Source organism: Polypterus senegalus, chromosome 1 (assembly GCF_016835505.1).
Source record: "Polypterus senegalus isolate Bchr_013 chromosome 1, ASM1683550v1, whole genome shotgun sequence".
Taxonomy (NCBI): Eukaryota; Metazoa; Chordata; class Cladistia; order Polypteriformes; family Polypteridae; genus Polypterus; species Polypterus senegalus.
In genome coordinates, this window is record NC_053154.1 from 247,962,688 (window position 1) to 247,980,430 (window position 17,743).

At 35.0% G+C, this 17,743-nt stretch overlaps 1 protein-coding gene across 1 annotated transcript in view; it reads left to right on the forward strand.

Annotated features, from left to right (window-relative positions):
• Nucleotides 1-17,743, forward strand: part of ipmkb (inositol polyphosphate multikinase b) — a 53,690-nt gene that overhangs the window by 11,787 nt on the left and 24,160 nt on the right. The window contains exons 2-3 of the mRNA XM_039771633.1: nucleotides 5,386-5,471; nucleotides 14,951-15,047. Of these exons, the coding sequence (XP_039627567.1) occupies nucleotides 5,386-5,471; nucleotides 14,951-15,047 (183 nt within the window). The remainder of the gene's footprint in view (nucleotides 1-5,385; nucleotides 5,472-14,950; nucleotides 15,048-17,743) is intronic.

Here is a 17,743-nt window from a genome sequence, read left to right on the forward strand (position 1 = left end):
AGTCCATATAATCATGATCACCACACATTTTTTGACTGGGGTTAGCTGTAATTGTGCAAAAAGGGGTTGCAGGATTGTTGGCAGTAGTAGTATGTAGCCAGCAACAAACATCATTGAAACTTGGCAGGTCAGAATCTACCAAACCGGTGTCAGTTTCACTGTTTGTGTCAACATCTGATGACCAGTCCACATTTTTATGATTGGTTCGAGGAATGGTTCTGTTTCAGTTGTAAAATTGGCTTTCTGGGTTTTCATTTGCTACTGTGTTTTTGTTGGAGGCCCCACCACACTTATGAATATTGATGAGCTACCATAGCGTTACCATAAAGTAGCAAAATACATAGAAATATTCATGATGTTTTGTAACAAACATGATGTTATTTCATCCATTAGATGGCAGCAGAATACTACCCTGAGAGTTAATTTGGGCTTAACACTGTAAAGCGGATCTTTACACGTCATCCCAAATTATGCTGGGTTTATGCTTGATGCTCGTAACACCTATGCACATGCATCATGGCTTCCTCATGTTCCCAGCGATCTTTTGATGTGTCCTCTGAGCATGTTGTCAGAAATTAGCATGACATGTGCATGAGTTGCAGTAGCAGCAAAAATGTGGGTGGCATGTATGTTCAAGTTTTGTACATGACGTCAGCATCATTGTTTAGTATCAACATCTCCATAGTTATGGACATGCCTGTCAGAACAACTGGGATCAAACTGGCAGTTCTTTGAAAGTGGATGTGGAAATGTGCACGACAAAATGGAAGTAAATTTGAGACTAATATGTCCATACAACACATAAAATGTCAGAGGAAAAAAGTGAGGATTCAGTCTCTCAAGATAATACAGTGTGACAGCATGCTGCATTGCAGCGCCAACAGGATCAATGTGTGTGCTTCGATGCTTGATGAATGGTGTGTGCAGTGAAGCAAATCATCAAACTTAAATACTGGCATATGAAAGTACTTTCATCCATTTCTCATGTTGGCAATACAAGTGTTGCATATTCCCCATTGTAATGATGCAATACAGTTAAAGGTCTCATATACCATCTGAGGTGTCACTTTTGCCATTTTTTGCACCTTCGCAACAGCATCAGGATGCAAAAAATTTTTGTCTTCAACATCTTACTTTCACCAGCTCACAACACAGTGATGTCTCACACTGCCATCTGGTGGAATCCTCCAGATTTACATAAAGTTACGCATGCAAGTATAGACAGTACACTGCTTACGTAGCAGCAGCATCTGCAAGCATGCACATCGTGTGGCGTTAAGCATATCCTGGATTTTAAGCTTAAATGTATTTACATATAATTTCGAGTTTGCAAAGTTATTGCCAAGGAGGTTAAAACATGCCACAATTGAGAGCAAAAAAAAAAAAAACAACATAAAATGTCTATTAAAAATCAATGGATTTAGGTGTGGATGATATTAAACATTTTTTTTTTTTATTGTGACAGTTTGAAGGTGTATATCTTGTATTTAAACAGGAAGACATGAAGAACATTAAAAAATTGGGGGCAAAAAATTTAGAGACCAGGAACTACAAAGCTAAAAAAGAATGTTATGTTAAAGTTTGTTGCCCTACTTACCCAGAAGATGAACATAGTATTATTGTGGTCCCCATGGTACCCTTGCCAGTCCAAGACTATATGCATTGAACTTTTCATTTTATGAGATGTATGAAAAATGGATGTTTTTATGAATGAAGTGGAATCAGCTTAGTAAGATATTAGTGTGCTCTGTAGAATTTCAGTAACTGCTCTTCAAGCTGATTTGCACACCACCACCGCTGCATGGTACCCCTTATAATGCTGAAATGTTGAACTGCCTTTGCAGGCACTAAAAATGTACAACTGTAAGCGGAAGAATGCTGACATGGTTACTTGCAGGGATTGTGCCATTTGCTTTGTTCTTGTTCTGGCATGTGTTATGACATCTTTTTATGGCAGCACAGCCCCTATCATACATTCCATGTGCGGCATTGGCAGCCTTGAGACGGGCAGTGTTTGATCAGAATATGAACAGTAGAGAGCAGTGGGCTTCTGAAGAACAGGTTACGGGAATGCTGAAGATTAAAATTGTGTAGGCTATAATAAATATACTATATACCAGTGTTACATAGCTATAACAAAGTGGTATATCGTTCACTACTAGCAGCTATTTTTGAAGAGCAACCAGATCAGCTACCTGCATAACAACTGGTAAGGATACCAGTCACACCTGACTTTGGGCATTTCATTCCATCACGTGGCCAGATTTTGGAGCTGACAGCTTATGTTATATTAAAATGTTAAATATTAGTGGAATTCTCGCATAGCAGATGTAAAAGATTAATAAGATGTGTCTTCTGAATAAGTTAGCTAAATAGGGGTACTTCATTATTGATTGTTTTCATAGTGTAAGCTAACCTGTGGAGTAAGACCTGTTAAAGTGGATAAGAGCAAATGTTTATTGACTTCCTATGTTGCAATGGCTCCCAAGAACTCTAAAAATGCAAGTGAGACCAAGATATCTCATAGCACAAAAGACAGCTTATCCCTTACCCCGGACTGGATCTTAGCCCTGAAGTTCACACGTCTTCAGCAATGTGGACAACTACATACGTACTGGTTGAATTAAAAAATGACTTATTTAGCCAAGCATTTAGCACCTAATTTATTATTAGGTCTGATATGTTAAATTAGGTCTCTGCATGTTAAAATTGTATCAATATTATACTGGATGTATGCTGACTGGAGTGAACTGAAGACTCTGCGAGAGCAAGAAGGTGTGAGATCAAACTGCGGAAGCCGGGCTGTAAAATTAGTTCTGAAAAACACCTCTGCAGGCAGTGTAGTGCATTCTGATACATGCCATGTCATGGCTGGCAACAAATTTACAGCATTACTAACAAAGATACTTTTTTATATGAGGTAGGATGCCTAGTTCTGTCTTTAGATAATAAAACAGCAGTGCTCTGCTTTCTTTGCCAAATTGTAATCATTTTGGCATTATTTGAAGCCTTGGGTTTCTAGTCTACATTATTATCTCTATGTGTCTGTTTCACAAAGGTATGGGTGATATCTTTCATGAAGAGGCAGATTAATGACCTTTACCAACCAGGATGTAAAATATGATTTCCATATTATTTAGGATTTTGGGACATCTTTTGTTTTTTTCTGTTGTTTTTTTTCTCTTCTTTAGTTATCATACAGGTTATGTGCATTTGAGCCCATTTAACACTTGGATAGGTGAAATATTAATTTATTGCTATTAATCTACGCTCAATAAATACCACATTTTATGTAAGTGACATACATGTATAGCTAATACAATGTATACAATAAATTTTGCAAGTTGTTGGTTTGTTCCTACTTCTGCTTTTTAATGGAAACATTTAGTATACTAGAAACAGGAATTAGCTGAGTCATGAGTGTTGGTAAAGAATTATTTTTTAAATAAGTTTGAAGATGAGCTTTCTTGTGTTCAGTAAGACATCTCTCATTTAAATCTTACTGCAATCAATTAGTAATTTTTTAAAATAGTTCTATTACATTTACTGACCTGATTTTCATTGCAACTTTGCAGGCCCAGTTTGTGTAGATTATGTGATTTTAGGATTTCCCAAGGATTTTATTTTAATGCATCCAGTATATGAATCATGATTAATGCATTTTCACCAATCCTCTTGTAGCAACATAGAGAATTAACTTGAAAAGTAGGCTTTGAAATATTTGTGTCTGAATGTCCTTTTTCATGGATAATATTGAATCTGAAAAATAAGACAAGCTTTTGCCGCATTAAAAATGAATACACTGTCTCCTTAAATGTACTTCTGTATCAGAGTTTAATGCAGTCTTTGGTAAGACTGGGTCTTTCAATTGCATCCCTTCTAGCAGTAATAATAAAATAGCACAATTATTACATTGTTAGCCCTTTAAAATCCTAGCACACCTTCAGTAATGTATTTTTTTCCCAGTCACATTAGTTTTTCTTCTGCTGCTAATATGTAGTGTATCTGGATCTTATTCTTTCACATCAGGCATGGAAACACACTTTTTATTAGGTCAACTGTGGCTTGCTTTTGGAGTGAAGGTCACGCAGTGGACAGTGGGAAGTCATTAAATGCCACTGCCAAGATTAAATCTTTGATATGTAAACCAGTAGTTAAAAAAATTGTGACATTAAAAATCAAACAGTTAGAATTTGTTTTACAAAGCATGTTGGAATATTTCAAAGAGTGGTACAAAAATATTTAATGGTTTGTTTTCCTAAACATTTTTAATAACCATATTTAGGGATAAAGCAAATCTTAAACACAAGATTAGTTGTGAAACCAAAACTAATGTAGCATTTTCCAGAGATACAAAATAAGCTTTGTTGCCTCATATTACTGGGAATTGATAACTGGGCATGTGTATGAAATTTATGCCAGTTGTCTTTGGGAAGTCTGCCTTCTGCCTGCAGTTCAAAGGATTAAAGCCTTCTTGGGTGTTTGTGTGTGTGCGTGCGTGGCTGGATTTTGAATATGCAGTGCCATCCACAGAATATGCCTGTCTTACTCTGTTGGTTCTGGGGCATGATTATGAAACATTTTAAAAGCAATCAATGAACTGGATGGAGTCATAATGCATATAAAGAACTGCAAATAGAAATTTACTTTACTATGACATACTTAGCTTTGAATGTATTCTACATCACCTAAACACAACTTTAAAATATACAATATTTCAAGAGTTTCCCTTCCAGTTAAGGTATACATTGTTGTGTAAACTGCACATTATATGTTTAATATAAGGAGTTAAGCCTTGACATTTTTATATTTTTTGAGTAGTGCCTCATATCGTGTCTTGCGTTTGTGATCTGTAAAAGTTGCTGTATATTTGATAAAACAGACTTAATATAACAATGAATGTTGCTTATAACCAAAAATAAAACTGGCATCTTACAGACATTTGTAGAATACAGTTTTTGTAATGTTCACTGACAGCAGCCCCCCCTTTGCTTTAACACACACACTTCAGAGTATATGTATATTTTTTATGTATCTCTTAATTTATTTTTAATGTATGTTTCCATCATTCCACATTTTAATTCCAGGAGGGCTTCTTTTAAGATGTGTAAGTGCCTGAGTATTGACTTTTTTCTTTTTCTTAACATGTATTGCTGGCGTTGACTAACTGGATTGAAGTTGTTATCCCTGCTTTATGCTACATATGGATAATGACTTTGGGAATATCCAGGCTTACAAATATAATCATGTATTGTCTGATATTAGAATTGAAATTTTGGTTACCAAAGGGATAGCCCTGACTTCTGGGCTCTTAAAATTATGTTTGCACAAGATTATGCTTGAAATCAGACTGTGCTTAATTTTTTGTTTAATCTTTTTAAACAGGTATATTACAACACCCAGATGGCACCGTCTTAAAACAGCTGCAGCCTCCACCACGTGGGCCCAGAGAACTGCAATTCTACAGCATGGTAAATTAGTACAGACAATATTATCAGATCATATTTAAAATCCCTTTCACAGTAATGCTCCATCTTGAGTATATTGTATGAAAATGTCCACAGGGTTTGAGGAGGATTAACCTGTTTTGGAGTCAAATCACTCTTCTAAAATATGTAGAAATTGTGACAAAGGTAGTAGGTGTGTGCTGAAAAAAAATCACTTGAAAAGCTGCCTGGCCTGAGAACAAGAGATATGTTTTTCAGAAAACTACTGTTTAAAAATACACTTTTGCTTGAATTGTTGTGTTAGGCATAATTAAGGACACAGATTGATCTACTGTGATATTTTTCTGCCAGACTACTTTTAAGACCCGCCCAGACATCTGTATAGAGTAATGATTTTATGCATTATTTCTGGGCATATTAGATTTATGTCAGTTTATTGCAGTTAATCTATTTTTTACAGACATAAATAAGCTAATATATACAATTCTTAAAAGCATACCAATAATCTACAATTCAGTTTATAATTTAAAATGAATAATAAAATATGTCTAAGCACAATATCAGTCAAAAAGTTATTTTAGTGTATCACAAAAAGTTAAATAAAGTTAAACAGGGCTATTATAATCTACTATGCTAAAATGCACAAGCAACAATTAAGCACCTCAGTAAATCCCTACTATAGTCTATGTTAACAACTGTTTGGTACTCACTTTTAATATGGTATGAAAGGATTTGAAATTAGCAGATTTATTATAAACATTCATCCATACTTGTTGGTACTATGTAATAACCTTCCATATTCATTTCAGCATTAAAAAATATTTTTTTGTGTAACATTACTCAATTCTATGATGTTAAAATGAGGGTAGAGATTTTTTTAAGGTGCTAGTGTATATCTGTGGCCAACACCAACATTCATTGTTTATGCTGGACCATTTTAGTGCTTTTTCTGGCACTGAAAGCTCAGAGTAAGATTAGTCATTCTCTCTCGAAGTGTATTTGAAGCTGTTTATACTGTAAATGTATTCCATGCTCAGGGCAGCATTTCTTGCCAGATGTGTTCATAGTTGTTCATTCATTGTACTCATCTTGCGTTCTCTTACAAATATAAACCATGTTGCCAGTGAATGTTTTACATGCTCGTAAAATGAGATTGCAGGTTTACAAAATGGTCATTAGCACACAAAAAGATCTATCTTATAACTCCTGAGCTTTAAATCAGCAATGGGTGTTTTTATAGTTGTATGCAAGCAAATACAGTTGTGCTTGAAAGTTTGTGAACCATTTAGAATTTTTTGTATTTCTGCATAAATATGACCTAAAACATCATTAGATTTTCACTCAAGTCCTAAAAGTAGATAAAGAGAAACCAGTTAAACAAACGAGACATAAATATTGTACTTGGTCATTTATTTATTAAGGAAAATGATTGAATATTATATATTTGTGAGTGGCAAAAGTATGTGAACCTTTGCTTTCAGTATCTGGTGTGGCCCCTCCTTTGCAGCAATAACTGCAACTAAAAGTTTCTGGTAACTTTTGATCATTCCCGCACACCGGCTTGGAGGAATTTTAGCCCATTCCGCCGTACAGAACAGCTTCAACTCTGGGATGTTGGTGGGTTTCCTCACAACTGCTCGCTTCAGGTCCTTCCACAACATTTCAATTGGATTAAGGTCAGGACTTTGACTTGGCCATTCCAAAATATTAACTTTATTCTTCTTTAACCATTCTTTGGTAGAACGACTTGTGTGCTTAGGATCGTTGTCTTGCTGCATGACCCACCTTCTCTTGAGATTCAGTTCATGGACAGATATCCATTCTCCTTTAGAATTCTCTGATATAATTCAGAATTCATTGTTCCATCAGTGAAGGCAAGCCGTCCTGGCCCAGATGCATCAAAACAGGCCCACCACCACCACCATATTTCACAGATGGGATAAGGTTCTTATGCTGGAATGCAGTGTTTTCCTTTCTCCAAACATAACGCTTTTCATTTAAACCAAAAAGTTCTATTTTGGTCTCGTCCGTCCACAAAACATTCTTCCAATAGCCTTCTGGTTTGTCTACGTGAACTTTAGCAAACTGCAGACGAGCAGCAGTGTTTTTTTTGGAGAGCAGTGGCTTTCTCCTTGCAACCCTGCCATGCACACCATTGTTGTTCAGTGTTCTCCTGATAGTGGACTCATGAACATGAACATTAGCCAATGTAAGAGAGGCCTTCAGTTGCATGAAGTTACCCCGGGGTCCTTTGTCCTCTTGGAGTGATCTTTGTTGGTCGACCACTCCTGGGGAGGGTAACAATGGTCTTGAATTTGCTCCATTTGTACACAATCTGTCTGACTGTGGATTGGTGGACTCCAAACTCTTTAGAGATGGTTTTGTAACCTTTTCCAGCCTGATGAGCATCAAAAACTCTTTTTCTGAGGTTCTCAGAAATCTCCTTTGTTCGTGCCATGATACACTTCCACAAAAATGTTGTGAAGAGCAGGCTTTGATAGATCCCTGTTCTTTAAATAACACAGGGTGCCCACTTACACCTGATTGTCATCCCATTGATTGAAAACACCTAACTGTAATTTCACCTTCAAACTAACTGCTAATCCTAGAGGTTCACATACTTTTGCCACTCACAAATATGTAATATTCGATCATTTTCCTCAATAAATAAATGACTAAGTATAATTTTTTTGTCTCATTTGTTTAACTGGTTTCTCTTTATCTACTTTTAGGACTTTAGTGAAAATCTGATGATGTTTTAGGTCATATTTATTCAGAAATATAGAAAATTCGAAAGGATTCACAAACGTTCAAGCACAACTGCATCTCAGTTTAAGTATAGTATTTTAATTCTGTAGAATGTGTAAAAATCTGATGTACAACTTTCAGCATTTAAAGTTGTAATGTTTTATTTGATCAGTGGTCTGTGCTTAATAGGCTAATAAATTATGCCTTATTTTCATTAGATTTTGTCTTCATGTTCATTTGTAAATAAACTAAAGAATTTACACTAGCAAACCAATCACTAACACACCTTGATTGTAATTGTGTAAAACAACTTATCCAGCTTGGAGTTAATTCACTTTAAGATACGGTTTGACACAAGTAAGTAACACACAAAAGTGAGTGTGCAGGGAGGAGCTGTGGATGTAGGTGTTTAAATTGAACATGTGCACATATTTTTTTTTTGTAATGTTCAAAGTGTTACTTTTCCTTGTACTTGAACTGAAAACCAGTCAAAAAAAGCATTCATTTTAACTGCCATTGTCAATTTAGTTTTTAACTTCCTGCCTTGCATACTGTGCTCAGGTGATGGGCTATAGCCCCTGCAACCTGCAACCGTGAACTGGATTATGTGGGTCCAGAGATACATGGATGGATGCTTTAGAATTGCTTTCTTTCATTTGTTTATTTTCTTAATACACTTAGTCCGAAACAGGCTCATGGAGTGCTTATCTTGTTGCATCTGAGCAAAGCAGGAATCCACTTAGGAAGGGATTCACATTCTTTTAAATGTACAAACACATACCTAGAGTCCATGTAAAGGTTGACTAGATCCAGTAACCTGTCTCCCAAGATTTCTAAGGTAGTAGAACTAACGGTGTTTCTATACCACCCTGCATATGTTATTCACTGTTTATTAATATTAGAAAAATTAAATTATAGGTTGTTAATGCCAAATGTTTAAAAATAATGACACACTCAGACCGTGGCAAATTTAGAATTAAAAATATTTTCGTTTGCATACTTTGATTACTGCATGCTGAAAGCACATTAGCATTGTAGTGACAGTTCACATTGGAATATGAAGCCTACACATTTCAACAGTGATATTAAATAGGCATACATTAAAACATAAGAAATCTGGCAGCAAAAGGAAATTATTCAGTTAATCAAGAACATTTGTTTAGCTAATAGTTAAGATGTCCCAAGATCTAATATAGATATTTCTTAAAGGTTATCCAGGTATCTACATGACTCTGTAATTTGTTCCAGATTATTATATCTTTTTGCCTAAAGAAGTGCCTTCTGGCTTCAGTTGTGAATGCTGTTTTACTTAATTTCTGCTGGTTTCCTCAGGTACATGATTCATTAAATAAATTCTGTTGGATCTACTTTATCAATACCTTTCAAGTGTTTTGAACACCCCATATAATCTCCTCTGCTCAAGACTAAATAGGTTTAATTCTCTGAATCTGTCTGAGTACAATTTGCTGCAATGTCTCCCTTGTAGTGTGGTGACCAACATTGTACACAGATACAGTCTCACTAGTGTATTATATAGTCTGAGCATAACATCCCTTAACTTACATTCAACAACACTTTACATGTCATTATGATAAATACTGTTGTCGATAGCTGGTAAGAGGGGCAATGATTAATCAGTTGGATATACCTCAGTTTCAGTGTAAATGACCATTGCTTTCATAAATCACATGGACACATGGAGACCAAATCATCTTTAATGGAGATTATAGTGATAGGGATCCCTTTATATTTTAAAGTCAAGAGGAATGTTTTGAGTGATTATGCTGTGTTTTTATTATATTATTTATTTCATTTTATTTGGTAACTTTTTTATATCTTAAAAACTGTAAGAGTGTTTCCATTGTGAAGGTCCTGTTTAACTTGTCTTGTGGCTAATAGTTACCTCTTCTAAACAGACACACAGACTTTAGCTATGTGTGCCATGTTCTTGCATTTATTTTATGACATCCCCACCACACTAAAGGCTCTTCTGTGGGTGGGATGAATTCTTTGTCATATTAGTCTAAGTTTTGTCTATAAAAAAATAAAGCAAACCTATCCCAACATAAAAGGATAAATATATTGCCTAAGTAAATGGTTTTGTTAAACCACTGTTTTCTCAACATTTTTTCTTATACACACAGATACAGGCTGATCTCCAAGAGATCTTAACTTACTTAAGTATTTAAATGTGTGACACAGTTGGAAACACAGAAATCTTCATGGAAATCCCAGTGTCCTTTTGTCATTAAGTAGTCTGTACCTAAGAAACTGTGCAGTTCATCAGCATGTTCCGAATGTTTTTGTTACATTTTTAAGCATTCACTTCTTAAAAAAGTTTTACAGAAGTAACTATGGTCAGTTTTGCCATTATCATCTTAATGTAGACATAAATGATCATGACTTTAACAATCAAATTACAACTCCTGTTACCATATCTTGTAATTGTAGTCATTGTATGTCATTCATTTAAAAATACTTTTCACTATTAGAAAAACAAGTACAACTGATACATTTCCTAGTGTTTGTTTTGGATAGTTGCCTTAATTTGTAACCGTATCTGTTAAAAACCGTGTACTTGCAGTATTCCTTCTAACATTTGAGCTAAAGTTTGTCAGTGACCTCCAAGAACATTCTGGTGTCTGATTATGCTGTATTGGTATATTTTACATTTATGTAGCTGTGCTTAATTATTTTGATCTGTTTTACAATTGATGCTATACTGTTATTTTCTTTGCTCCATAAAGTACATTGCAATTTGGCATACTGTTAATGGCATTGTATAAATACTTAATTTATTGTATTTTTTTTCCCTTTTAAATGTGTAGTGCTGGCATACAAAATAAGCACACTCCTGAGTTTCACTGTACAAATACTGTATACTTTATAGGTTTCCCATCATCTATCTGCTTTATGTTTTAAGGATTTTATTTACATGTTTTTACATGTCTGTCTGTATCATACCTTGTGTCCTAAGAGAAAGAAAAAGTAGGAAAGCTAAGTCACTCCTCAAGTCTTAAAAACAATTCTTGCGTAACTACTCATTGTAGTTTCAAAGTTGTCACCTTCACCTATAAAACATTGTTACGTAGGTTGTTTGAAATTTCCTTAAAGAAGATGGTGGATAGTGAGATTGCAGCCGACTTAATTGATATTTTTTTCCATCCATCCATCCATCCATCCATTTTCTGACCTACTCATTTAATTAATGCTTTGGTGTACATTTAAACACATACTTGCATTCACTCATGTTGGGGCAATTTAAAGTCAACAATTAACATAACATGCTTGTCGTTGGGACATGGGAGAACAACCCATACAGACACGAAAAAAAAAAACAGGCAGACTCTACACATTGCTGAAACAGGACATGGCCTATAAGTTACCTGATGTGTAGTTCATTCTACATTTTTGAGTAGGCTACAATTCTTAATAGTTATACACTTTTATAAAGAAGGGAGCAGCTACTGAAATAAAATATGGAAAAGAAATGTCCAGCCATTTCTCTCTACACCAATAAAGAAATATGCTTGTTCTTAAATGTACCCTTAAGTATTAAGTATTACTTAATGTTAGTTTTTCCTGTCATTCAAACATACTTTAGTAGCTGATTAGGATATTGGCTTCTGGAATTCTTTCAAAATCTTCCATAAAAGTGTTTATGCATATGCCCTTTCTTTGGGTATTCAGACGTTGTGTGCATATTATATACATAATAGGATTATATTGTTCGCTTCCTAATGTTTGTCTAATAGTGCTATTCTCCCATTCTTTATTTCAATTTTTAAAATGATTAATAATTACCACTTCCCAGAAACACTTTAATCATTGAGAGAGATAAACCTTTAATGATTTAACCAGGGGATTATAACTCCCAAATGGGTCAAGAGAAAGAATAGTTCAATGGTAACTAACATTGATGACAAAAAGGAATGATGTTCTTTTACTGAGGTGATCTTTATCAGACTGCCTAGATACATTGTTGAGGCTGTTTTTTTGAAGATGTCTTAGAATGATGAAGAGATAATTGGATTAAGTAGTTTGGTTTTAACCAAATAAACCTGATGGGCTAGATGGTCCACTCTTCTTTTGGAAAAAATATGTTCTTATTAAAAAAAGGAAAAAAAGTTACATCTTTAAGAATGAGACAAATGTAACTTGATTTGAAATAAAAATAGAAGACAATGGTGAGATTTCAAGAAAGTGTTTAGGGCTAAGTAATCAAGAAAAAAGAAGAAGTATTATGAATGAGTTGTCTCCTGAAACAAGTGGAAAAAATGAGTAATCATAACTTTAAAGACAAGTAGTTTGAAACTGATATAAGTTACAACAGACAAGATTAGATTTTCATTGATTTTTATGTTAGATAATCTAATCAGCACCAAGATATATGCATAAAATTAAATTAGTCATTTGAGGGTTGGCAGGCAGAATTAGCTGAAGTTAAATTGAAAACTGTATGCCTTTTGCATATTCTGTTTGTTGTGTTAGTGCAGTGTTTGCATATCTTATTCATCAGCTCAGGTTACTAGTACACTCTTAATCTGGATAAAAGTGTTTAATGTGCAGGATGTACAATATGCTACTTGCAAAGTATCTTGCAAACAAACCTCAAGAACCAGCTGAAGAATTATTTGATCCACTGCATGAATTCAAGTCTACCTGTGCACATGTCAATTTATTATTCCACTGATCATTAACATCAACAACTTTAGAAGTGTAAGTGAAACTAATTTTAGCAAAGAGAAAATGGATTTTTTATTTCTCGAACTAGATCAACTTATCTAGCAAAATGAGAGCTGTTTACTTTTTTTTCTTTTTTATTTATTTAACATTCTGCTGAGGTAGGTAGATGATACATTTGGATCATGAACAGTACTGTTTTTAGCTTTTTTGTGCTGTATAGATAGCTAATACAATCAAACTTTGGCTGCATGCTAATTTATAGCAGGAAAATGTAATAAACTAAATGGATTTAAAAATATGGGATATGAAGATTAGTTTATATATACACATATTTAATTTTTATCAGTTTATTTGACATGCCAGGAAGAAAATAGTTAAAGTACAATATGAACAATGTAGGTAAATCTGTGCATTGAAAAAGAAGGTTGAGTAATGGTCTGTATTACCACGTGTACCCTCAGTGATGTAAATTATTTTAGTTTGATAAGCTTCAAATCATAGATTTTATACTGCACAATTTATTTTGAAAACATAATAGTTACACCAGCATGATCAAATACAGTTGGTGCAACTATTACAGTTATTTATTTTGGCAAAAATATCTTTTTTATTTTCACAACACAATAATAGCATTAAGTTTCAAGTATTGTTCTGCCCATGAACTGGAAATAGGTGAAACTTTTAATAGTTATTAAAATTTATTGAAGCATCAAGCAATGATCTTAACAGCCACACTCCAGTGCCCTTGGCATTTACTCAGATTAGTGTAAAATTAAAGTTATTTACTGTGAACTTTGAAGCTAAATGAGTGTATGCAAAAAGTTACATCCTGGTCTAACAGTTTATTAACATATGTTGGGCTTCAAATGATTTTATTAGTTTACATTATATAAGTACTATATTATAACTGCTGGTATGTTTTTTTTCCCAGTCTTGTTTATTCAAGATGTTGTATTGTAATCGCAAAGATTTTAGAATGCTGTAATTACAAAATGTTTAGTACAAAAAGTTTACAAAAGTTTCTAACATAAATTACATTTTAATTGAAAATATTCCCAGTTTGCTGAAGTTTTTGATAGACTGATATGTAACTTAAAAGATTTAAACTGGCTTCAAACTTGATTGGGCCAGATCCCCTATTAATGTAGTGGAAGTGTAGAAGGCCATTGACTTTATTATTGAATTTCTATTTTTTTTTCCCTTCACACATGCTGTGTGCTACATTTATTGTATTTTTCAGATTGACAAATTGAATTATTCAGTGAGTCACTGTACTTGACATATTTTCTTGTACTTTTAGGCCTATGGTATAAAATAAAAAATTAACGTGTTAATTTACAGATAGTCTCTAAAACTAAAAAGATGATATAAGAGAAGTCAGCTTTGTACACTAAAGTAAACCCTGACCTAAACTGCCATTTAATGAAGAATATAAATTTTTCATGTTGAAATGAAAGACTTTAATGGAATGTCAAATATGTTTGTATACTTAAGATGCATTATAACTTTCACTTTATTTTGAAGAACTGAGTTTTCCTAATTTTTTTTTTGATTTGGTACTGTATATGTCTTATGAAGAGATAGATGTACCTGACAAATTGTAAGACATTTGGTGGTTTGGAAATTGTCAAATTGAAACTAATGTTGTATTTCTCCAATGTAGCTTTTGGGATTGGCGAGAGCTACAGTTTAATTTTATTTTTCCACAAAAATCATAAGAATATATATATTTTTGTGGGTCTGGCTGTTTGATGGGCTGGCACCATCTAGGGTTTGTTGCTTACTTCTGTCCTGTTAGTCTGGAATTGGTTTTGCACACTGACCCTGAACTGGATGAAGCACATTGCACTTGAACTTTAAAATTTGTGTGCTCTGAAACTATTTTTTTTTTCTGCAATGATATTTCTATGTGTTACCACACAGTATGGATTCTCATGAAACGTTTAACTAAAAAAAGTAATCCATCCATTTATTGCCCCGATCAAAATTTAAACTGAACACCAGATTTTTTGCTTCCTGATTGTTCTTAGCAAATTAAACCATGAACTGTACTGTTTTTTACATTTTAGTTACATGCTAAAGATTGCAGTGATCCTGTCTTGTTGGACCTCCAGCTGCATTTGCCAAAGTATTATGGTACTTGGACCCCTCCAGATGCATCAAATGGTACGCTAGATTCTTGCAGTCTTTCTGTGAACTTTAAGAAGTGAATCTTTTATAAATAATATACATCTTGTGCTTTAATTATTATATATATTTTAATGCAGTATCAAGAAAAAGTTTCTCTATTATATATAGTTGTGCTCATTCGTATTACATACCTTGGCAGAATTTGTGAAATATTGGCCATTGTTTGTAAAATATAAGTAATCATACAGAAAGTTTTCCTTTTAATTAGAGAGTGTGCTCAGGTGCAGCAATTTATTATCACATAATTGTGTGTGCCCTTTTTAAATCATAATGATAGCTGAAATCATCCAAATGGGCCTGATCAAAAGCTTACATACCCTTGAATGTTGGGGCTGGTAATGTACACACTGGTTGGCACACACAGGTTCAAATTAAGTAAGAGTATCCACACTTGTAACTTCTTTGATTGTAATCAGTGTCTGTGTATAAATATTCAATTTAAATTCATGGAGAGCTGCACTTTCTTTTCTGGATACTGAAACATGGGGACAGCAAAAGAACTGTCTAAGGACCTACGAGAAAACGTTGTTGAATTGTATAAATCCGGAAAAGGATATTAAAAGATCTACAGATCTGAAAATGCCTGTCAGTAGTGTTCAGACTCTGATTAAAAAAGTGTAGACCAACCAAGATTTCAGCCAGATCTACCAGGATCATTTGTCAGGATGCCAAGAAAAACCTACAAGCCACTTAAGCTGAAATACTGGCATCTCTGCAAACAAGTGGTGGTGTAGTTTCAAGATGCACAATAAGGAGGTACTTGAACAAAAGTGGCCTGCACGGTTAAGTTGCAGGAATAAGGCCTTTACTGCGCCAATGTCACAGAACAGCCCACTTACAATATGCCAAACAGCATCTAGACAAGCCTTCAAACTTCTGGAACAAAGCCCTTTGGAGTGATGAGACCAAAATTGAACTTTATGGTCACAACTATAAATGCTATGTTTGGAGAGGCCCACTATGAAAACTACACCATTCCTACTGTGAATCATGAAGGTAGATCTCTACAGGTAACCTAGTGAAAATTGATGGCAAGACAAATGCAGCCTGTTACTGGAAAATATTAGAGAACAACTTGCATTCATCAGTCTGGAAGCTGTACATGGGACGCACTTCCAACATGGCAATGATCAAAAACACTAGGGCAAATCAACCCTTCAGTGGCTACAGCAGAAAAAAGTGAAACTCCTGGAGTGGCCATCACACTTGCCTAATGTCCGTTGGGCCACTTTGGGGAGATCTCAAATGTGCAGTTCATGCAAGACAGTCCAAGAATTTACAGGCATATAAACTTATGAACATAACTCTTTATGTACACAAGTTCCACTGGACACGTGTTCAGCTGGGACACTTTCAAAGTAAAATTCAGGGCCAATGCTATTATTGCCAGAGAGCTGGCTGAATTGTGGTTTTCTAATGAAATGCCATTAACTGACACTTGGACTTGAACCCAGCAAATGCAGGCTTAAAATGAAGAATACCTAAATAATAAAGAAGACTTTATGACTAACACCTTCCGAACCCCACCTTACTAATATATATACAGTATAATATATATACACATTCATATACATCCATCCATCCATTATCCAAACTGCTATATCCTAACACAGGATAATGTGGGTCTGCTGGAGCCAATCCCAGCCCACATGGTGCAAGGCAGGAACAAACCCTGGGTAGAGTGCCAGTCCACCGCAGGGCACACACACACACTACGGACAATTTAGGATCACCAGTGCACCTAATCATATACAGTATAAGTACAGTAATCCCTCCTCGATCGCGGGGGTTGCGTTCCAGAACCCCCCGCGATAGACGAAAATCCGTGAAGTAGAAACCATATGTTTGTGTAGTTATTTTTATATATTTTAAGCCCTTATAAACTCTCCCACACTGTTAACATTATTAGAGCCCTCTAGACATGAAATAACACCCTTTAGTCAAAAGTTTAAACTGTCCTCCATGACAAGACAGAGATGACAGTTCTTTATCACAATTAAAAGAATGCAAATAGATCTTCTTCTCTTCAGGAGCAGAGAATTTCAGAGGGAGAGAGAGAGAGAGCGCAAAGAAAAGCAAACAATCAAAAAATCAATACTTGTGCTTTTAAGTTTGCCGCGGCATTTTAGAGGAGTGTTAGTAGCTTCTGTGCAAACAGCCCCTCTGCTCACATCTCCTCCGTCAGGCGCAGAGAACGTCAGAGAGAGAGCGAGATTAAAGCAACAATCAAAAATCAATATGTGTGCTTTTGTGCTTTTAAATATGCGAGCACCGCAATAAAGCGTCATTTTTTAGAGGAGCGTCAGTATCTTTTAAGCAAACAGCACCTCTGCTCACAGCCCCTCCGTCAGGCGCAGAGAATGTCAGAGAGGGTGAGAGAGAGGCAGAGACAAGCAAACAATCAAGCTCCGCGCGGGATGCATATCTTATAGCATTGAGGAGTTTTAGTTAATATGTAATACATGCTCTGATTGGGTAGCTTCTAAGCCATCCGCCAATAGCGTCCCTTGTATGAAATCAACAGGGCAAACAAACTGAGGAAGCGTGTAGCATAAATTAAAAGACCCACTGTCTGCAGAAATCCACGAACCAGCGAAAAATCTGTGATATATATTTAGATGTGCTTACATTTAAATTCTGCGATAGAGTGAAACCGCGAAAGTCAATGCGCG